The sequence below is a fragment of the Solea solea genome, chromosome 3 (assembly GCF_958295425.1).
Source record: "Solea solea chromosome 3, fSolSol10.1, whole genome shotgun sequence".
NCBI lineage: Eukaryota > Metazoa > Chordata > Actinopteri > Pleuronectiformes > Soleidae > Solea > Solea solea.
Genome location: NC_081136.1, coordinates 10,907,368 through 10,931,361, shown reverse-complemented (window position 1 = coordinate 10,931,361; position 23,994 = coordinate 10,907,368). Strand labels below are relative to the sequence as shown.

Genomic DNA, 23,994 nt, shown 5'->3' with positions numbered 1-23,994 from the left:
AGGCCTGCTATAGTCTGGCTTTGTGTACTCCTTCCTTTTAAAAGTAGCCATTTGCACAGAAAATTGTAAAACACCGTTATAAATGTGACTTTCACCATCAACTCTTTCTCATCAGTGACTTTCTACACTGATTACTCTGGCGGCTCCACGCTGACGCAAGGCCCCCATCTTGTGGAGGACCCATGAACGTCGCTCTCACGTTGGCAAGCGTGCAGGTCAGCAGAGGCTGGTTTGGAAAATCATTTTAAAGTTTTAAAAAGTCTAATAACTGATGGGTATTTATATGAATCTTAATGGGGGACCAAATCTATCAAAATCAATGAATAAATAGTCACACTATTATATTTATGAAGCTTAATATTGGCACAAATGATTACATATATTCCCATTTGTGTCTGTATTTATTTTTATGGTCACTTTCATTTTAATTTATTGCCATGTATTTTTATGTCATTGATATTTTTATTACAACATTTAATCTAAATAAGACTTTTTTAATATATATATATATATATATAGAGAGAGAGAGAGAGAGAGAGAGAGAGAGAGAGAGAGAGAATTAAAAGGGGACATTTTAAACTGGACAGTTAATAAATATAGGAGTTCATGCAAAAGTAGAAAAATACACAAGTGCTTTGTAAAGTAAATAAAACCTGATTATTCTTAATGTTATTTTTGACATATTTAATGCACTGACTTTTTAATTTGGCAGCTTTGGTTAAAATTAATAATTCACATACATGCTCCTGTACTTAATTAGTGTAGGTACAGTTATGAAATACTACTTTATACCTTTGTACAGCTACATTTAATAGGATTTTTGGTTGTACTTATAATTGATTATTTGATGACAAATCTGATTTTTTTTCCCACAATTTCTAATTTTGTGGTATTGGGTCTTTTACATAAACAAAAAAAGGCTACTCGTACTTTTTTTTCTTGTATGTTTATTTGTTGCCATAACGACGTAATAATAATAATGATAATAACAGACACAATAAATACATCATCTTTTTCCAGTTCTACATCAAACACTGCTCTCTGCTGTTCAAAGCCAGTATGTCCTCCAGCTTTTCAAACAATCCCTCACTCGCAGAGTTCATTTGCTTGCTGGTGAGCATGTGATACCTGCCTCCACACTTCTCTACGAGCCCCGTCAGTTCCCCATTCCTCAGGATGTGCTGCTCTGCGCTCACCCCTAAAGTTTCCCCCCAGGTGAACAACACCAGGGTGCGCTGCCAAATCTCCTCCCCAAGTAAACTGGCATGCTCCTCCACGGCTCTCCTGTACTTCTGCGTGCAGTTTAAGAAGGCGGGCATGAGCACGAGGACGATGTGAGGACCTGGGTGACACCACGTGATGCTGTCGCGAAGGCTTTTCCTCTGCAGTGAGTGGTTTGGCTCTGGTCCGTCTCGCCACCTCAAACCTAGCGGCTCGACAACTGCTAGGTGTCTCCCTGCTACCTGACCTCTCCAAGATCTAAATGTGGATCCATCAGGTTTGGAGCCTTCGCCACCCAGGATGGTGACGCCAGCTGGAGAGTGAGATGACCAGGACTCCCCTAATACCATCACCCTCAAATACAACGGAGGAGAGTCTTTGTTGTTTGACCCTCTGTGACCCTGAGCAAACTGTCTCAGTTCCTGCCTGATGCTCTCCAGGTCCTGTTTGCTTCTCTTCTTCATCATCTCTACTCTTCCTCCCCTCCCTTCCTTTTTCTCAATCATCTCTATCTCTTTCATTGTTTCAAACTGACATTTATCGCCATTTGCAGCTGACTGTGCCGTTTTCCTTGTGTGATCCTCCCTAGCCTTTGTGCGTTCTCCTTTATCTTTCTGTCGTCCTCTTCCCTTTTCCCTTATCTCACTGACCTCTTGGTACATTATATGGACGTCTTCCTCTGAGCTCTCCGCTGCAGTTCCCACACTGACATAATTCACCTTATGGATGCTCCCGTTGTTGCAATCAACATGTGGACCACTCCCTGAACCTCTTTGCTCTCTTTCATGCAACTGTGCCTCTCGAGCGTCGAGGCTTTGCTCCCATGTGTTCAGTTGTTGGAGTGAGATCTTCAAATTCATCTCTTTCTTGCAAAGATCCTCTTTCAGCAAGGCCAAGTCTCTGACCATCTCGTCCAACTGCTGCGTTGTAGAGTTTACGTGATCATTCCGCATCTGCAGCTCCGACGTCCAACTGAGCAACTCCTGCTCTTCGTTTTTTAGGTAGTGCTCTCGGTCTTTCAGCTCTTTCCCGTGGTCTTTCAAACCCTTCACCTTCCTCTGGAGATCTTGGCCGTGACAGCTTAGCTCTGCGTGTTTGCCTTCCAGAGCTCTGAGCAAGCCTTCAATCTCCCTCTCCTTCTTCTCAACATTCTGAGCTCTCATTTTCACTCCCTGCTCATGTTGAGCTCTCTCCTCTTGCTCTTTTTGTTGTAATTCTAGATTCTCTTTCAGTTTTCTGAGTTCTTGTTCCCTACCTTCAAGTGTGACCTCCTTTTCAGCGAGCTCTACCTCTTTTGCAACCAAACTAACTTCTCTCTTGCTCACTTCGTCTTGATCTCCACTCACATTCTGTTCCCTTTCACTGACATCTTTTTCCCTTTTCAAGAATTTCTCCTCAATCTCCTCTTCCTTATTTCTGAACTCCCTTTGTCTCTCAGTCTCAAAATGTTCTCTCAGCTGCACTTTCTCGCTGTCGTGTCTCTCTCGCATCATTTCTAGCTCTAATTGCAGTTTGCTATTTGCCTCCACCCATGCCCTGACCTCTACATCTCTCTCGCTGAGAACACATTGGACGCCTGACTCTTTGCTCTTCACCTGCTCTTCACGTCCTCTGAGATGTTCCCTAACTTCTTCACACTGCTTCATCAGCTCCTCATACTTTAATTTGTACCTATCCATGTCGTTTCTCATCTTCTCATTTTGCTCCTGCAGCTCCTCAACCCTCTTTTGGGTTTCCTCATATTTCTCCGTAACAACCAGAATGCGCTGACGACTTTCTTCCTCCCGATGAGCTATTGCGTTGTCTTTCTCCTTTGCCATTGATTCTAAGATCGTGTTTCTTCTTTCAATCTCCTTTTCGTATCCCTGAATCATGCTTGTCGTCTCCTTTTCCATCTTGATGGTGAGATCCTTCAGCTCTGACTTTGTTTGTTCGATGGTGATCTTCAGCTGGATAATCTCGCTCTGGTTTCCCTTGTCTCTTTGTCTCAGTTTCCCAAGCTCCTCTTCTTTCTCCTGCAGCTTTTCCGTCACTTCAGCATCTCTTTTCCTCTCCTGCTCCTCATGTCGCTGTTGTATCGCAATAATATCGCACGTCTGGTTTTGGTTTCTTTCCATCAGGTCCTCAATTTCTTTCATATAGTTGGCACTATCCTTCTTTGCTTTATCCACCTCAGTATCCCTCTGTGCAAGAAGACACTGAGTCTGTTTTATTTCTTCAGTTTTCTGATCGATGATCTCCATGAGCTTGTTAACTTCCTTTTGACTCTTCTCATTCTCCTCCTTCTGCTCAGTAGCCTGCTGTTTAATACTTTCAATCTCACTTTCCTTTTCTTGTATCTTCCTCTCCATTACATTTAAAAGCTCTAGTTTCATTTCCTCCACCGTATTCTCTGTGTACTGCAGGTTTTTCTCTGCCTCTTTCTTTTGGTTCAGAGCAATTTCTCCTTTCTCTTCATCTTTTCTTTGCAGTATTTCTTCAATATCCGTGATATGCTGGGTCAACTTTTCTATCACTTTATCGTTTTCTTTCAGTTTTTGCCCCATTTGTCTCTTTTGGTTCAATTTATCCTTTTCTCTTTCCTCTTCTTGTTGTTGCAGGGATTTTTGAAGTTGTTTTAAGTGTTCTGTTATCTTTTTTATTTCCCTGTCTTTGTCTTCTAGGCTTTGCTCCATAGCTCTCTTGTAATTGAGATGATCTACTCCTTCTTCCTCCCTCTGTTGCAGTTCGTCTTTCACTTTTTTCATGTGTAGTTTCAAATTCTCCATTTCTTTTTCCTTTTCCTCCAGTCTTTGTGTCGTTTCTTTAATGTAATTCAAATGATCTGTTTCTTTCCCCTCCTCTTGTTGTAGCTGTAATTTAAGTTCCTTGAAATTCTTTTTCATCCCCTCGATCTCCTTTTCCCTTTCTTGCATCTCTTTTTCATATCTTTCCTTCTCCTTCTCACTTTCCTCAACTTCATTGATGTGCTGACATTTTAACTCCTCTATATGCTTGTCTCTCTCTTCCATTTTTTCCAAAATACATTTATATTTTTGCTGAAATATGTCTTTCTCTTTCTCGTGTTCAACCCTTTTTTCTTCTATTTGAGCCAAATACTTCAGTTTTAACTCTGTTATCTCTCTTTCTTTCCCCTGCAATTGTTTCTCAGACCTCTCTGTCTCTCTTTTTCTTTCCTCCGCCATTTCTCTTATTTTTTCCATGTAATGTTGTCGCACCCTTTCTACATTTTCCTTGTTTTCTTTCACACTTTGATCTATCACTCTCTGATGTTCAGCTATCGTTGACTCCAACAGGTTTTCCATCTCATTCATTTTTCTTGCCACATCTTCCTGATGCTGCAGTTTCAAGTTCTCCATTTCTTTTTCTTTCTCTTGCAGCTTTTGCGCCATGTCTTTGTTGTGATTTAGATTAATCATTTCCTTCTCTTTTTCATGTTGTAGCATGTTTTGTTTTAGTTGGGCACAATACTGTTGTTCTAGCTCCACGTGGATCTCATTTTGTTTTACAAATTGCTCTTTGAGATTTCTTATTTCATTTTCATGTTGTTGTCTGATTCGTTCCATGTCCTGTGTCTTCTCTTTCAAATTTCTGTCCCTTGTCTCTTGGTGTTGAACTTTGACTTTCTCCATCAGTTTTTCCATTTCACTGATTCTTCTGGTCATCTCCTCCCGATGCTGCAGTTTTAGATCTTGTATTGCCGTATGGAGAGTTATCTGATTTTCCTCCAACACTTTCTGTCTCAGCTCCTCCTGCTCTTCGTCTTTTTCAAACATTATTAGCTCCATATCCTCTTTAAGTTTTTCCTCCAGCCTCATTATCTCTCTGTTGCTCTCTTGTTCTTTTCTTTCAAGAACAGCATCATAGCTTCTTTTCTTATTTTCCATTTCTGCTTTTAACGAGTCTACCTTTTCCATTAACTCTGCTTTTTCTTTCTTGTGTTTCTCCACTTCTTCCCTCCACTCTTGAATCTGTACTCTAATGGCGTCCTCCCTCTGCTTTCGCCTCTGTTCATTTTCCACACTTGCACGATCAAGGTCCAGCAGCTTCGCTTGCTGCTCATCAATTCTCTCCTTCAACTCCTCAATCTCTCTCTCTTTGACCTCCAAGCTAAGCATTGCCTTCTCTCTTTCTTGACTGCTTTGATTTAATGCTAAGCGCTTTCTCTCATTTTCTATGCTCAGATCTTGAATTTCCCTCTCTTTATCCTCCGTCAGCCATCGCATTCTCTCCTCTAGCTCGCCGATGTCGTGCTGTTTTCCGTCAATCCTCCTGTCCTCGTCCTCCTCTTCTTCTCTTTGAATTTCAGCCTTCCCAGGTGATTTCACCTTCTTCCTAATGTCAAAGAACCACCTGAGTCTCTTCATCTCCCTCTCCCTCATATTCTTCAGCTCCACCTCCTGGCGAAGCATCTTATCTCCAATCTCCTTCAGACGCTGGTTGAACTTTTCATTCTTTTGTCGGCTCAGGTCCCTGACCTCCTGAACCAAGTATGAGAAAGCTTCACACCTGTTCATGACTGCCATCTTTTCCACCTTCTCCAGGAGCTTTGTCACCATAGTGGAGCCTCCACTTTCACTTCCTCCACCAGTTACACTGCTGATGACATGATATCTGCCCCTGCACTTCTCCAGCAGCCACTGCAGGTCTCTGCCTCCACCCTGGATGTGCTGCTCGATATCCACCCCGACTCGAAGCTGGTCACTGTGAGTGAAGAGCAGAATTGTGTGTCTCCATACGCCCTCGCCCAAAAGCTCCAGATGCTCCCTGACATGTCCCACCCTGACCAGAGTGTCCACTCTCAGAGTCAGCAGGAGTGCGTGGGGTCCTGGTGGACACAAGGCCACGCTACCAACAATTTCTCTCTTCATCCTCTCTGGTGTAGCACCTGCCCCACCTGCCTCCCAGCCTGGTGTGTCCACCACCGTCACAAGCCGCATGGCCACCTCCGCCTGTTGACGAACACACTCCTCAGTTACTGCACCTGCTTGGAAGAAGCCTGTTTTGGCGAGGATTGTGTTCCCTGCAGCACTTTTCCCAGTCTCCCTTTCACCTAAGAGAACCAGCCTGAGCTCAGGTAGACGTCGAGGAGCCTTGGAGAAGGACTGGTGAGCATCAAGCTCTGATCCCTGAGGACCATCACCTGTCGGGGACAAAGGTGGTTATTCTATCAAATCCAAAATAATCCTCCTGTTATGTTATTGCTATTTCGGTCGTCTCTCTTTTCTCTTTCACACACATACACGGTTATTTTTGAATTTTTGAATTTTTAATATTCATAAAAAGGCATTTTTCCAGAGTAATGATCAAATTTGGATTTGGTTGCGGATCAGTGACAGGGAAGACAATCAAATAAAAATGCTAGGGTAAAATATAAGAAGCACTATCACCCAAAATAATCATACAAAATATAAGAAGCATTAAATCACAAGTACAATTCTGATTATTACTAAAATTAAATAAATGTACGGAATGTAACACTTTAATTTGGGTGATTTTAAGTGTGTCCAGTTCCCCTACACTAGGTGGCGATATGCTAGATTTCAGCTTGTTTACATTTTCCAGTTGAGGTCACAGCACTAAACATAAAGTCTGCTTTTAGTTGGATTAAAATAATTATTTTTTTTTTTATCCAAAGTCATGTGGAGAGAGAGAAGGGGACACGATTTGCGTATTGTTTTGGTGTGAAGGAGACCAGTAGAGAAAATGTCTTGTAGAAGGTCCAACTGCTATGTAAATAATACAATTTTACAGTTCGTAAGATCTGGCATTCTATCAGTGGTTTGCCATGCTATCAGCCACCACTTTGAAAGTATAATACAATCATCTGATCTGTCACATCCAAACTTAAGAGCATAGTAAGTATGTTGTGAACACATTGTGCCTGTCTGGCAGCATGATAAATGCTGAAATATTACTATTTTAATGATTTTCTTTTGGCCTTCTATGACATATTTTCAAGGGGCATATTGACACCTAGTACAGTGGAGCCCCCACAAGTGCTTGTATACGGCAACAAGGCCAGAACTTGCAACGTTTACTGTTACAAAAAAGCCAAAAAGGCCATTGGCCCCTGGAAATCTTTATCACATTATCAAATCTGGCTCTCATTAAAAAAAAAAAAAAGTTTGGACACCCCTGCTTTAAACTGTAAACTAAAGGTGTTTTATAAATCAAACATAGTGAAAGACTCACTGGTGAGAGCAGCTTTAATGGTCCCTCTCTGCATCTGTGCCTCCATCTGCCTCTGTTTCTTCCTCCTCTCCCTGGCTCTCCTCTTCCCATCTGCCTCCAAACCCAACAGGAGTGTGTTGTCCATCTCCAAATGACTGGTTCCATCGTTCTTCCCTTCCACCATCAGCTCCAGCTTCCTCATCAGCTCTTTCACCTGCGTCCCATCTCCTTTGCTCAGATTGTTCACGACGTGGTATCTGTTCCCACACTTCTGGAGGAGTCTCTGAAGCGCAGGGCCACTGGTCAGAATCCGCTGCTCCATGGACAACAGGCCCAGTTCGTCTCCCCTGGTGAACAGCAGCATGGTATGTTCCCACACTCTTCTTCCCAGTGGCTCCAGGTGCTCCTCCATCTCCTTGATGTAAGCATCGGTCAGTGAAGCACAGGAACGAACCACGAGAAGCACAGCATGGGGTCCAGGCGGACAAAGCGATACGCTCCGTAAAGTTTCTCTCCTCACCCAGTTGGGGGTGCTATTGAGTGGGTAGTACCACTCCCACCCAGGGGTGTCCACCAGTGTGACCTTTCTCCCTGCCACATCGGCTCGCCTTTTCACGCAATCCTCCGTGGGCTTCCCACTCTCAAACCCTCCCACTCCTCCCAGGATAGTGTTGCCCGCCGCACTTTTGCCGGCTCCTTTCCTGCCCAGGAGGACCAGTCGAAGTTCTGAGGCCATAGCAGCCTGGAGACTCTCATCTGTGAAGACAGGGAGAAGTACTTCCTCTGTGCTCCGTACTGGATAAGCTGAATGACACAGAACACAGAAAATCAATCATCAATTGAGCTTTATATATAAATGTACACTTTATACATCCACAATAGATTGTTATAACTTTTTTATGCTTTCATGTTCCAGTTTTAATATGAAATACTTAAAGGAATACTAGTATATATACTTCCCAACCTCAGTTTCCCCTTAGTCGAGAAATAGCTTCATTCTTCAGTACTTCTATCACTGGTTATACATTCTCTGAACTCCCTAGATATCATTAGACACCAAGAACATGCATATGGTCCTTAATATTGTGGAGCAATTCTTCATTTACTTTAGGTCTTGTTGGCATTTTTCTCTGAAAATATAATCAGGGTTCATAGGGTTGCCATTGCTATTGCATATCAGAAACTGCTAATATGTTTTATCCATTTTACTTTAGCCTCAGATTATTATATATATACATATATTATGTCAAAAAAAGAATGACTTCGACTTACCACCACTGACGACGCTCAGATGGCAGTTCTCATCTGGCGTGTCCATCACTTCACCGTCCGCGGCCTTCCCTTAGCCCTTCCTCTTCCTCTTTTTGGTTCCTGTGTGTCTTTTTATAGCGACAGTTTCTTCGGCATAATTGCGATAGTGAACAGAAGCATGCTGATAGTAAATTCATACAAACTGAGGAAGTTGTGCTGAACAAAGTAAAGACAGAGAGTGGAACACTTAACCACATGACCCAGCTGTGGTTTGCGACCGTGCACTCATTGCAGATGACAGGAAGTGAAAGACCTGACACTGTCAGCTTTTATGACGCAATGGAACGTCTGCCCATCAGTACAGGTCGCAAGACATACTTTATGTTATTTATTTATTTTTTTTACAATATTTTATACAATAATATATCATTTTTAGTTACTTTTTATTTGGTTTTTTCATGTTTGGTTGTATTTATTCGTTATGAAAATAAACACACTACAAAAAGTAGTACAAGTATACTTGAAAAACAACCTGATTGCAGGAGCATGAGTAAATATTTTTACATAATACCTATTTCTGCAAGAGTTTACATGTTGAGACACATGTAGGTTTCATGATGTGCGCTACAGAGCTGCACTGTGGTAAATGTGTGGCACTTCTGTTTCCTTTGCCTACACAGGCAGAGCTAACACAGCTCTGTGGTTAACAAAAAAAAGAGAAGAAAGTTCCTGCTTCTAACTCTGTCCCCCGTGTACTGTCAAGGACAAAGTGAGTAAAGAGCAGATGGAATACTTTTGTATAAAGTACAGATTATGAAATGCTGCAGTAAAAAAAAAAACACATTTCCCATTATAACCCACACCACTAAAAAATAGAGGAAGAACATCTTGCACTGAGTTTATCCAAGGTTATTCTGATTGTTCCTTTATTCATTCACCAATACATTTCAGTATCGATTTCTCAAACATGGCTTTGCCGACAAAGATTCATGCTACAACATCCATTCAGCAAATGGAATTTTTGATCATGTCACATCATTCATTAGACATCTATGATGGCTTTTCCATAGCAGAAAGAATATAAAGACTCTTTCAAAACTATGTCTTGGTGGAACTATTCATCTTCATCTGCAAATTCAACTTCTATTTAAAGTTATTACACACAAATATAAACGTACAGTATAAGCAATTTCTGCAAACAAACCCTCCTCAGTGTCACACACCTGGCCGTGTGTGTGTGTGTGTGTGTGTGTGTGTGTGTGTATGTGTGTATGTTGTGTTCAAATGAGGTTGTTTACTATGTTCACAGGACATGTGTGCACACCCATGGTCATGGTTATTTTCATCTGACATGATTGCACTCGTGTGGAGATTATGTCACCATTTACGGGGTGGAGTGGCTCAGTGGTTAAGACTGGTACCCAGTGTGCGAAAGACATCATGGTCACAAGTTTGATTCCACCCCTGACTGATTGTACTCAATTCCATTGTAAGTTGCTTTGGATAAAAGCGTCTGCTAAATGACATGTAATGTCATTTACACAGCGTTCATGCAGAAACACATCTAGTTTTAAAATAATCTAGTGGCAGAATATTTTGTTTATTTATTCATTTAAAACTGAATGGTAATTGTTTGTATTTATGACAACTCAAAGCTGCTTTACGCTACCATTTTGCTATTCACCCATTCACTCACACTTTCATACAGTGCATCTATGTGCAGCGCATTTTCTATCACTCATCTTTCATACCCACTCCCACACAGTCGTCGGGAGCAACGTGGGGTTAAGTGGCTTGCCCAAGGACACATCAGCATGTAGACTAGCAGAGCTGGGAATCGAACCCACAACCTTCGAGTTGTGGGTTCGATTTTTCGCCCCCTACAGGAAAATACACAGTAGCTTTTACATTCCAAACTTTTATTTTGAAATTAACATTCTTCTCTTGTTGCAGACCAGTTCACTTCCTGTCATTAGTCCACACCCACCAGCTTGATTACGTGTCCCACCTTCATTACTTTCACCTGTGTTTAATTAGCTACACCTGCAGTAGTCGAGCAGTTTGATAGGAAAAAACACTTCTTGTCCCCGCCCACCCCTGTGCTACTGCTGTACACATGCAAACACTCCCTCAGTCAAGTCTGAAAGTTTTGCCTCAGATGAATATGCAGCATACAAATAATATTACATCATTTCTGTTCGTGAAGACCAAGCGGAGGCAGAATAATAACATCAACAACAAAAACAAGTCACCACCGCATCTGTGTGTTTTAGGTCATTTATCTTTTTTGGCTTCTGTGGCGTTTTCCCCTCGGTTAACTGAGCAAAACATCAAACACCAGAGAGCAAACTAAAATAGAGATCCATTTGTCTTGTAACAGTTGTCGTATTGTATGATGAGCCAGTATCCCTTCATCACTCTCGTGGTCAGTGCCACTTTCTGTCACCACACCTCACCTTGGCTGTGTGTCCATGGTACAACACGTCCTCATGTCCCACTGAGGACCAAGAAAACACACACACGCATTAGATCACATCCTTCATGATTCAGCCTTTCCTTCAGGGTTAATAAAAACAGACCCAGTTTATGAAAAGGACTGAAGCAGCCATATTGATTTGGAGCCATTAAGCCAGGCAGAGTGTTTTTGAGGTCTGTTAAGTGTGTGGTGAATATTACCATGATAGATGCCTCTTCATATACATACAGCATGGGCTGCTTTTTGTTAATGGCAAGTAAATTGCTTTTCATTGCAGTCGCTGCAGCTGCACTTCCCTCTAAACATCTAAAAGACTCCATATCATGAATATAAAAATAACAGCTCCACATATGTTGGTTCTTTGAGTAGCATATGCACGTTATTGCCCATGAAAATATAAATAACAATGTATGCGTAATAGAAACATACTGTGTTCCTTGATTTGGAGATTTAAAGTAAATGTACATCCAAAATGAATCTTTTTTTTTTTTTTTTTTAAGAAGACAGCTTTAGAAAGGAAAATAAATTGTATTTTATGTTTTACGTATTTTATGAGCCACAATGATGGAAAGTCTTGGTAACGACTGAATGAGTAAGAGGGGAATATTTTCCACACGGAATCAGAGCCAATATGGAAAAGAAAAGTGTACATGATAGAGGGAATACAGAAAGATGTTTTAACAGTAAGGTGTTGTTTGGAGAAGACGGCAGCAATATGTACACTTAAAGAAGCGTCAATAAATATGATACGTTTAAAAATATGTTGCACTTTAAGAGACAAAACTGACCGAAATTAGAGGCTCATATTACAAAAAGCTGCTCTTAAAGCAGACAAGACCCAGGGCCCGCACACATGAGAAGGAGTCTAGAATCCACTTTTAATGCACACAGAACCAACGCTTTGGGAGCTCTAAAAGAGAAAGTGAAAAAATCTTGTGTTTTCACAAAATACAACAAATACACAACTTTAAGAAAACCATGACGCCATGGCCCAACTTCTATGACCTAACCCTCAACCCCACCCCCCCACTTGATGTCATGCTTCTTGTGTTTGGAGTTGGCACACAGCCCGCAAGCCTTATGCTCCACGTCTTGTTCTCCACTTTTGGTGTAGTTCTGTAGCAGCGTTACAGCGCCACATAGAGGGGGTGTATCAAGACATTTCTTGAAACAATGCTGTGTTTATGGAAAACTTTTTTAGAATGAAAGAGATAAAGGTTGCATACGGAAAGGTCTGTTTATACGATTCCCTCATTAAATATGTAAATAACATTCATGGAATCTGCAAACGTAATAAATGAGAATGTATTACTAGGTGGAAACACTGTCAAAATAAGAAGCAATATACATGTAACTGATCACACATCATTAGCACAGGCCTTTCATCAATATTAGTGGTGCGTTGTTTAATTTGGAGGAGCCGTTGCATCATTATTTATTAAGAACAAACACCCGCACCATAAATAATAAATAAAATATATAAAATAAAATATAATAAAAGTAAGCATTCATACCACATCTAGCACCAGAGCACTGGCAGGCTGTAGCACAAACCAAAACCCACACATTAATTAATACACAGCGCCATCAAAGGTGAGTGGTAAAGCAGCACAGCAAACACACCGGTGACCAGGAGACGGAATTAAAACCCTAAAGTGTGCGATGTGACAAAAAAAACCCTGCGATAAGTAACTCACGACACTGACACAAACATGCTGAAATAGATCAGTCAGTCCTGTGGCTGCAAACAAACACTGCTCTGTCAAAATCAGGCACAAGATAAATGTGACTGACTAAGTTTCCCGGTCATAAAAATAAAGAAAAGAATCTTCTTACAATGATTTTAACTAGAACAGGCTTTAATAAGCACAGTGGTGTTAAATTGCTAGCATATTTAGGTTCCGCTGCAACGTGCAACTTCCCCAATAGATGTCACTAAACTTCAGACACTGTACCTTTAAGACCAGGCTAGAACCACGCAGGTTTAGTCAACTGTAGACTCTAAACTAACTTGAGGTGTGAAATTGGGTGTGAACTGTTGTTTGACTTCTCAGTGTCAACCCTGTGATAGACTGGCAACCAACTTTTAAGTAATGAACTTTGATTTCCAGCAGGTTTCAAGACTTAAAAACATAAAAAAAGACAACAGAGGTACTTCTAACATACTAAAAGTAAAAGGGAACAACGCCATAGAAGATGTAGAGTGGCAACAATAGAAAATTGTCAAAAAAAGAAAGCTAAAGAGCCAACTAAGTCCTGAAATGTGTAAAAATGTGGTGTTTCATCCAAATTCAAAGTTACCAGACCACTGTGTTCATGCATATACACATAATCCCAATGTCTGTTTTGTTTCTATTTACACTGAAACTATTTGATTCATTTTCATGAGTCGGCAACAGTCAGAGATTGGAAGTGAAAGTGTGTCTGCAGCAGAGAATTGTCACATAATGAGAGGCGGTGACAAGGCGACAATAAGTGACTTTAAAAACATGATTTAAATTAAAGATCCACCAACAACTTGGGAGAGACAAATCCACATCTGTCTGACTTTTACATTTTTTAAGTTACAGTTGAGGCACTCGACGTTCTTCTTAACTTAACTTTTTCACAAGGATACTGCAGCTTTTTGGGTTTGGTTGAGTTATAGCTTCTGCTCGCTGTGTTGTGGCGACACCAAACCAAAACATGAACAGAATTTATGGTCCTGAAATTAAATGAAATGAAATGTGATTGATTTTTATGACTCAATACAATGTATTTCTTACATAATGATGCTTTGTTTTATGAGTTTTAAAACGACAGCCAGAGGGAACGAGGCTGAACTGCTCAAAAAGAGGTGATGGTCAGGGAAATTAAATATTTGTTGAGCCTTCCTGGTAACTCGCTTTCTATAGATATCTTGCAGCTAAGTTTGCTGCACCTCGATCGGCTTACTCACCACTTTGCTGACCAGATTTGCTCAACTTGTTTTTTTTTCTCTTTACTGTCCATTGAAAGACTGCCATATACCAAACCACAATGCGAAATGTCAATATGGAGAGGAATCACTCTCCTCCCGAATACCCTAATCAAATCACATTGTTCAAGATTGCCCTCATTCATTTATTGCATGCAGTCAAAGTCTTTTTTACTCTGGACAAAAAAGAAGTAACCGTAATGAAGAAGCTAATTGTGTCATTACATCGATTGCATGTGTGCATGTAAAAGTGTTGGACAGGAGTATCATCTGTGACTCGTGTCCGAGCCCTTTCCAGCTGTGGTTTGTGCAGAGATGGTAGATTCCACATCCTGCTCCCAAGTTGGACTGACCAGTTACACCCACAACAACACCATTTCCCCACAGAGGAACACACACACACACACACACACACACACACTTGGTTATGAAGGGTATATAAGCAGAAGCAGAGGACTAACCCGGGCGGAGAAGCAGCAGCAGCAGCAGCAGCAGCAGCAGCAGCAGACTGACTTCAACCATCTCCAGCTTCTCTCCAAATTTTATCCGTGCACAGGAATCGTGAGTAAAAGCCGCTTTGTTGCAACAGTTTAATTGCGCTAGAATTCCGCAGCAGTTAGTTTTGTCTCCAGATGTGCAGATGTATCAGCAAATGAATTTGCTGATACATCTGAGAGTCATTTAAAAGTATTGCCAGTAATGTTGTTGTGCAATGTTTGACATTATTGTGGAGAAACAATCTGACAAACTTCTGCCTGAATGTTTCTGCACTTTTCTACCAAGTTATTTTCAATTTCCTTTTTTCGCTGCAGGTTTAAGTAAGATTTAAATGATTTTTTTACTCTAAAAAGTGTATTATTATGTTCGCTTATTTTCCCTTTTAACTCCAGTTTTGGAGTTAAAAGTTTTTTCCAGAATTGTTAAAAACACACTTATTTCTCTGAATAACTGCAATTTTTCATTCTACTCTTCTACTACTTGTGTGAAATAATTCATTTGAATTTATGTACTTTATTGGATTATTTTATGTTGTATAATAAAACTAGTGCAAAATATGTCCTCACATTGTTTCAGGCATCAACAACTATGCTTATACAACAATCCAATAATTTGATAATAATCGAAAGTAGTGTAGAATATAACACAGTAAAGCGGTTTTACATGTGTTACACTGTAATTGTATATAATTCACTTTTTGTACTGCAGATCAACCTAAGCTTAAACTACTGTATGTGCAGATGTAGTGTTACAAATATTCACATTCATTTACAACACTGTATATGTATATGTATATGTATATATATATATATATATATATAGCTATAGTATATATTTATGATTGACTGATATTAAAATATGAAAAGTTACAATTATAGCAGTAATTCATAGTACAATGGTTATTAACGTAACTATTATGCAAACAATCAGCCTAAGATAATTGATGAAGTTAATTTATTGTAAATGTAGAAGGATACAGCTCCCTAAATGTAAATATTGGACACTTTTGTCATATTTATGTTAATTAAATAAATATATAATTAAATAACATAACATAACAATGATGAAAGAACATTTATTTAAAAAAATATATATATATATACATATATTCTACTAATTCAGAACATTACAGTTAATAACAATGATTGTTACTTGTATTATTGATTAATCCTACACAATAGTCGAGTGTTTGGGAAAAAAAAATAAAAAAAATTCTATTAATGGTTCCAATCAAAGAGTAAAGCAACGTATAACTGTGTCCTGAGGAAATAAAACAAAGTGTGAAGACGTCATATCAACGTAAACAAAGACTCTCAGTGTACTTCAGTGTGACTCAGTAAATCCACTAAACCAAAAAACGGAGCTGAAATCACATCAGCGTCTCGGCCCACATGGAGTCTATCTGCCACTGCAGGTCACATTTTCTAAGTATGTTGTAAGACTGATTTAACCCTTAAATACACAACATCTGTTTTCATAAGATGCTGAAAAACACCTGCCAGAGAGGAAAATATGGCTCCCTGTTACATAATGTGGGCGTGTGCAGGGCGAGCAGGGAAGTTTGAGACGATGTCAGGCGGCATGAGTCATCATGTGACACAGTGAATGCTCTATGTTTTTTTTTTTAACTCTGCAGAGATGGACACTGTGCAGGTTTGACAGAGCAACTTACGAGCTGACAGAAAGTGACGCAGGCAAACATGACGGCACGCTTACAAATCAGGTTTCACACAGAATAATACACAGAATAGTCCTGTGAAATCAACAGATGCATTCAGATTCTTTCCCTATGGAAAACGTTTCTATGCCATAGTTCAGAAACATTTTATTGCATACATTTCTTATTAATGTCTGGTTTGGCTCAAATGTTAACTAAGATAATAATACAAGGCAACACACAATTACATATAAAGGGCATGAATTCAGCAATGAACAAAACAATAAAACTGTTGACACAATGTCATTAAAACTTTATTTCTTGTGATTTAGTGATGGAGTCAGAAATAAAAACAGAACCACAGACACATAACAAATACATGCAACATAAAAGACACATGAAACATTTTTTTGTAAATTATAAAGGGTTGGAAGTTTCATCACTCATAGACAAGGACATATTTAAGCTTTACTTCTACAACAAAGACACACACTCACACACAAACACTCACACACACGGTTCCACTTATTCCTCAGATGTAAAGCAGATGGGAGACAACAGCTCACACATGAGGAACGAATGCAGCACGATTGGAATTCAGCATTTGGAAACTGCACAAACAAACTTGCAAAGACACAAACTAGTGAACAAGCATGTTTTAGATATGACATCAAAGATGAGGAGCCTGTGTTTTACTTCAAATGAACCAGATTCCTTCACTTTAAAGGTCCACAGTGTAATTATAATGAGGGCTTTTGGCAGAAATCTAATATAGCATCTTTAAGCATGTTTGTACAAGTATGTAATGACTATAAAATAAAGATTGTTTGGTTTTTGTTGCCTCCAACACATGCAATGGTGAACCTGATGCATAAACTAATGATGGCACAAAATATGAGAAAGCATAGCAGTAGAAATCTGTTCTCTGTCTTCTTAGGGATCCATCATCCACCCTGATCTATCACCACCATGTCTGACCGAGATACCACTCCCACTCCCTCTGATGTCCCCCCTCCACCCACTGGACCTCGTCCCAAGGCGACGAGCCGTGGTCGCACCACGGTTCCCGTCGCCAGCGACAACTCTGACATCACTGACGTCCCTGAGTTTGAGTTCTTTGGTCTTCCGGGCCCGAGAGGACTTCCACCTCTGACTGGTGAGGCACGAGAATTGTTTTTCAGGAAGACAGAATTGAAGAGAAGATGACACATGTCACAGTTTGGTCTTGGTTGTGGAAGATAAAGTTCTGAACTAGCAGTTTCCAAAAGTGACTGTTCCTGTCCACTTCCTGTGGCTTGTCACTAAACCACAGCCAACAGAGCTGCACACAGTGAGATATCCTGGTGACAGCGACGCATGAAAGCGAGTTGAAACTTTACCTCCTCTTCAAGTTTTAAGACATAAAACAATAGAGCAAATAAAAATCAGATAACATAACAATCGCAAAAGTGGTCCTCTTTAAAAAAAAAAGACATATTTTTTAAAGAAGTTCTAACTACAGAAGACTAAAAAGAAGTTGGAAATTATTGTAAAATTAGGGACTGAAAGTAGGAAATATATTCAAAATTTGAATACATTCATTAGGGCTGTCCCAAAATGAAATATTGTGAGTTTTTTTGTCAAGATTAAGTCAAAAATGGTGCAGAAAGTATTTGCAGTTTCAAAATTGGGGAACATTTGTGTTAGAAGCTGGATGGTTTTCCTCTTACACAGAGATTTTAGGTTCAGATTGTATGAAACTAGAAACACTTATCTACGTTCAGGTCGGAAATCATGTATGAAGAGGGAAATGTGTGAACTGAAGAGCATTGAAGAGTTGAACAACCTTTCTCCAATCTAGCGTGCGAGATCATCTACTCTAATCTACATCTAATCTAAAAAATGCTGCTGCAGGACAACAAGTGGGAGCAGTTCCATTTATGACATAATTATATGTTAATGTGAGAGAAAGTGTGAGAAAGCACATGCTAATGAAGTGCATCTGCACGTCGATTGTCTTTCAGTGTCACATAAAGACAATTTCAGATCAGACTTGTTTTGCGGTTCATGCTTCAATGTTTCCACATTCTCCTCGTCTCGTCGTGTGTTTCAGAGTATCTTGACATCTTCGAAGTGGACATGATGAGGAGGCCGGATGAGAGCAACAAAATCCAGCACCACACCATGTATTACAACTCCGACCATCTCGTTGTCCGCCGAGGACAAGAGTTCCAGGTCAAGGTCACCTTCAACCGTCCCTACAATTCAGCTCAAGACAAGTTTGCGTTGGAGTTTGTCATTGGTGAGCCCAGAGTAATGAACATTAAGCAAAAATGCACTAATGTACTGTATACTCAGGTGATCCCACTTCCTGTACGTTAATCATCCAACGCTCCATGTTCACACAGGCTCCAGTCCTCAATTCAGCAAGGGAACCTACATTCCCGTCTTCCCCACAAAGACGCGTCAGAGCTCCTGGGAAGGCCGCGTCGTGAACACATCGGGCAACGAGGTCACCATGGGCATCACTCCTGAGGCCAACTGCATTGTGGGGAAGTACCACATGTATGTTGCCGTGTCGACGCCCTTTGGCATACGCAGGACGAGGCGCGACAAAAGCCAAAACCTCTACATCCTCTTCAACCCCTGGGTGGCAGGTTGGTGTAGGTGGTGCTGTTTTTGCTTCGATGTTACTTGAATGGTCATGAACATGATTTGTTGTCTTTTCTCAGCCGATGCTGTGTATCTGGATGATGAGATGGAGAGGGAGGAGTGTGTGATGACCGAGATTGGGATCATCTACCACGGAGCCTATGACGATGTCTCTGAGAGAAACTGGAACTATGGTCAGGTAGGAGGAAAAAAAAGATCAAGGATTTTGTATGATTTTTTTTGCCTGTTACTTTTTTTTTTTTTTTGCCCGTGAAAGAAGAGTTTATCTTTTCTAGTTCAACTACGGAGTCTTGGATGCTTGTCTGTACATCATGGACAAGGCTGAGATGCCCATCACCAACAGAGGAGACCCCATCAAAGTGACCAGAAAGGCCTCTGCTATGGTAATAAAATAATCGTTATTCATTCCCTTATACATGAAACCTTGGTGAAAAAAACCCCCACCATAGTTGTGTATCACTTTCTAAAATAATCAGAACAACAAACATGCCATGTTCAAAGTCAACTTCCTTGTGTCCAAAAAGCACTGAGTTGTTGCAGTATGAGTGGCTGACGAGATATTTGCGTCATTACGCAGTTAAAAAGGGTGTACCTAATAAAATGGCCCCTTATTGTTGCTTCTCCATGCTGTATATCCACAATGAGTCTGAAAGCTGCTCTCTGTCGAACTCAGCTGAACTCTCGTGATGATGAAGGCGTGCTTGTGGGCAACTGGAGCGGCGACTACACTTATGGAGTGGCGCCCACATCCTGGACTGGCAGCACAGACATCCTGCTCACCTATGCCAGCAGCAAGATGCCCGTGTGCTATGCTCAGTGCTGGGTCTATGCTGCCGTCTTCAACACCTGTGAGACAAACAAACCACTCATACCCCTTCTCTTAATGGTCGCTGTATGTTTTAGAGATCAGAAAGGAAGAACAAAGGCATCTTTATTGTGGATAATACTTAAATACTGCTTCTTTTTGCCATCCCAGTTCTGCGCTGCCTGGGCATCCCAGCCCGGGTCGTCACCAACTACTTCTCTGCCCATGACAACGATGGAAACCTGAAGACTGACATCATCCTGGATGAGAATGGCAGGATTGACCGCAACCGCACCAAGGACTCAGTCTGGTACAACGTCATCCGTGACATTTAGATTTGTGTGTGACACTTTCAACCAATGACATTTTAGTTAGTGCCAACATTTCCATTTCATTCAAGCTGCCTAACTTTTAAATATAAATGAATGTCCATTACAGTCAAACCACTCAAACCATATCTGCTCCACACAACTCTCCCTGTGTCTCAGTGTAGCAGTGTGTGTGTGTGTGTGTGTGTGTGTGTCTCTGTGGTAACATTCTATTACGTAAGTTTAGATAATGATAATGATGTTTTCTCCACTAACACACAAACTTCTATAAATACTGCCATTGTCAGGAACTACCACTGCTGGAACGAGTGCTACATGTCCAGGCCTGACCTGCCACCTGGCTTTGGAGGCTGGCAAGTTGTGGACGCAACACCACAGGAGACCAGTGATGGTAAATAACAATAATAAGAAGTGTTTGCCGGACTATTATTTGAATGACAAGTTGTACTGTAGGTTGGCAAGAGTTGTATTCATTGCTGTTCTATAATTCAATCAAGGCATGTACAGATGTGGTCCTGCATCAGTGCAGGCCATCAAACATGGGCAGATATGCTTCCCCTTCGATGCTGCATTTGTGTTTGCTGAGGTGAGTCTTTAAACTACTTTATTTTCCGTGTTACTGTCAAGACATTATAGGCCTATAGTTTTTAGTTTTTTAGTTTTTTAAATAGTGGCGTTTGGTGTTCTTCTGTTCTGAATTGTTAAATTTGTCATAGGAAGATTTCCAACAGACAATTTTTTCATTTGTAAAAGTGCAGTTAATCCTCCAGTTTGCTGGGTGAACTGTATCCGGAAGTAAGAATGTATTGAACAGCAACCAGCGGGCGAATGGAAGTCTATGCGGAAAATTAGCTTCTACTTCTCACTTGATTTATAGCGTTTGTAAACATTTTCCCGAGGAGTTAATGTTTCATTTGGTTCTTTCAGCTCTTCTTCAATAGACCATGTTGTCAATTTTCTTTTGACATCGTGACTGGTCCCCACTTGGTCTATAGTGGCAACCATTAGCCCAGTCATGTTTAAAACATACGTATGCGTCTTACATACAAGTTCACATGTGCCAATCTATAGTGTTTGACAAAGATGAATGCTGCACTGTGTTATTAGTTTTCTTTTGCTGGTCTTCAGGCTGAGGTTTTGCTGAGTCTCGTTGTCTTTCCTCTTAAAGGTGAACAGCGATGTGGTGTTTTATTCACGAAGGAGAGACGGGACCATGGATCCAGTTAAAGTGAACCGGACTCACGTAGGCCGCATGGTTTTGACCAAAACTCCAGGAGAATTGACCCGACGTGATATCACAGATCAGTACAAGTTCTCTGAAGGTCGGTGACTCCATAGCTTTCTCCTTATGAATGTAACTTAAAAAATGAACCAACTGGAATGTATTTATCCTAAACACAACCTGCCTACTCAGTATATGGTGATGGTTGTCCCACTGAAGCCGTCTCTACACTGGATTTTCATTCTATTCTATAATTTGGGACATCATTAGAACAAAAAACCCTGCGTTGTATGATTATTATGTAATCCAGGCAGTGCAGAGGAGCGGACTGTCCTGGAGAAAGCAGAGGAGTTTGGCTGCAAGCGTGAGAAGTCTGACCCTACTTTGGCTGATGTGGACGTGGTCCTGCCCACCCTGGAGATCAGCGTAGGCAACGACTTTGAGCTGAACGTGGAGTTTGTTAACCGCAGCGACCAGGAGCGAACCGTGGACGCCTACATCAGTGGGAACGTGGTGTATTACACCGGAGTCACCAGCTCGGAGTTCATGTTCAATACTCCCACCGTGAAGATCAAACCCAACAAAAGTGAGTGTTTATCTATGTTTGCGAAAGGCAAATAGAAGTTTGAAACATCAACACTTCAAGAGCAACGTTTGTATTTTTGCGTTCTGCAGCTGTGAAGGAGTTGGTGAAGGTTGAGTCAAAGATTTACATGAGGGATCTGGTCGAACAGGCCAACCTTCACTTCATTGTAACTGGGAAGGTTAAGGAGACCGGCCAGATTGTCACTGCCATGAAAGTTGTGACCCTTCACAATCCCAAACTCACCGTTGAGGTCTGAAACAACTGCTGTTGTATTAAAAATCTAAAACTTTGATTTTCTAAAGTTACATTGCCACCGTCTATTCTCCCTCATGCTAACTTTTCCTTTATTTCCCTTTCTTTTTGAAAATGTACGTCTTCAGGTGTCCGGTGGAGAAAAAGTCAACGAGGAGATGATGGCGAGTGTCCAGTTTACAAACCCCTTCACCTTCAGCCTGGAGGGCGTCTCCATTCGCATGGAAGGACCCGGGATTATGTCACCCAAGTTCAAGTATTACAGGTGAATAACAATAGAGTAAATAATAACAACTTAGTTACATGAATTTTCCTAATATCATAATATTCATGTGTATAATCACATCTGTGTATAGATTGTGTAGCATTATAAAAAAAAAACAAGGTCTTGTTTTGACATTCACATCTTATGAAAGCTTTATTTGCACAGACAAATAGGGAAAAAATGGTGAGGAAAGCATAACCTTCTTGGTAAAAAGTATGATTTATCAAGATTTATCATGACTTCCATTGTTACAAAATGTTCTGTAACATGTGTAACTGCCCATAAGAGGAATAATAAGAGAAAAATACAGACCACATGCCCTCCACTGGTCCTGACTCACTCCTTTTCAAAATCAGGCGTTGAGCAGAGTTGCCCTCAGAAAAGGGGGCTTAGTTGCCCTTCACCACAGTGAAGATGAACGTCAACATCATTTTAATGCTGTCCTGCTTGTATTTAAAAATCTAAATTTCCCGGTTTCAGTCTGATCCCAGGGGGCTCCTCTCTGACCTGGACCGAGTTTTTTACCCCACAGAGGACCGGAACCACCAGAGTGATCGCCACCCTGGACTGTCCTGCTCTCAGGCAGGTCTTCGGCCAGGCGTCCATCACCATCAAGCCCTGAGGGCCTGCACAGTATCACAGAGGCCCAACAACATTTATCACACCTGCACTTCAGCAAGAATATAAGCCGATGACATAATTATATACTTTGATTGTAGGTTGACAAGTATAGCTTCAACACTTAATGCATATGATCAAAATACTCTGCAAAGTATTAGAGGTTGATCAAATAGTTTTTGTACTCCAGAAAGCTACGAATAAAAAAATACTGGGTCCACAAATAACGTTTGTTTCTTTCTTTGTCAGTTACAGTAATCCATTTTTCTCCACTTGAGAGCAGTACTAGAATCTGACAGGGATGCATTTTTGATATACTGTAGTCTGAAGTCAATGGGGTGAACATGTTAGCATTTAAATGTCCAACAAACACAATATAATTATCCCGCAGGAGCTGTTTTTCTTTTTATAAATCCGTTTTAAGCCCAATAGTGTTCACTCACTGTAAAATCTCAATACTGTCAATAAATATTTCATTATTTCAATTTCACTTTTGCGTTTCTCAACTATACACGTGGTGAACTCGGGGATGGCGCCACGGTTCTGAGTGTAAACGTGTAACTGAAACTGAAACTAAAACGAACTAGTTTACGTGTGATAGTATGAGGTATTATTAACACATAATCAGCACAAAATAAAAACAAATACTTCAAATATAAGGCCTGGACAAGCCTCCATCCTCCTCGTTGTCCCTTTGGCTCCAACATTTCAGTTGCAGACAAAGTTTGCTGCCATTGTCCAAGGTGTGCCATGTGTCTTTTACTCTTCTTGTAATTTTGTTTCCGTTAATAGTCATTTACCTCATACAAACACTGCAAACACTGACTTATAAGTGTCTGAAAAATGTGTAAAAAGCAGATTATCTGAATTAAATTGTGCATTAGTTTGAGTTTCTCAATCCTGCACAGTCACATGCCAAGAGTTGGACACATCTCCAACGTAATATTTGTTATTATTGTGTGGAAAACTTTCTATTCCTGGAGCTGACATGAATTTCCGCCTGTGTTTAGAGATAACTGAAACAGAGGTGGA

At 40.6% G+C, this 23,994-nt stretch overlaps 2 protein-coding genes across 2 annotated transcripts; one reads left to right on the top strand and one right to left on the bottom strand.

The window, feature by feature from the left end:
- Positions 1-959: 959 nt before the first annotated feature.
- Positions 960-8,930, bottom strand: si:dkey-185m8.2 (trichohyalin). Its single transcript, XM_058625709.1, has 3 exons — positions 8,668-8,930; positions 7,417-8,199; positions 960-6,364 (listed from the first exon to the last, which is right to left on the bottom strand). Exons 1-3 carry the CDS (start codon positions 8,711-8,713, stop codon positions 1,023-1,025), a joined length of 6,171 nt encoding a protein of 2,056 aa, XP_058481692.1. The 5' UTR covers positions 8,714-8,930; the 3' UTR covers positions 960-1,022.
- Positions 8,931-14,536: 5,606 nt separating this feature from the next.
- f13a1b (coagulation factor XIII, A1 polypeptide b) lies at positions 14,537-23,189 on the top strand. Its single transcript, XM_058625710.1, has 15 exons — positions 14,537-14,639; positions 17,171-17,389; positions 18,326-18,514; positions 18,621-18,869; positions 18,945-19,063; positions 19,161-19,268; positions 19,559-19,733; positions 19,862-20,000; positions 20,307-20,410; positions 20,517-20,605; positions 21,188-21,341; positions 21,552-21,827; positions 21,917-22,077; positions 22,208-22,344; positions 22,825-23,189. The coding sequence occupies exons 2-15, from the start codon at positions 17,203-17,205 to the stop codon at positions 22,964-22,966; spliced, it is 2,229 nt and encodes a 742-aa protein (XP_058481693.1). The 5' UTR covers positions 14,537-14,639; positions 17,171-17,202; the 3' UTR covers positions 22,967-23,189.
- Positions 23,190-23,994: the final 805 nt, after the last annotated feature.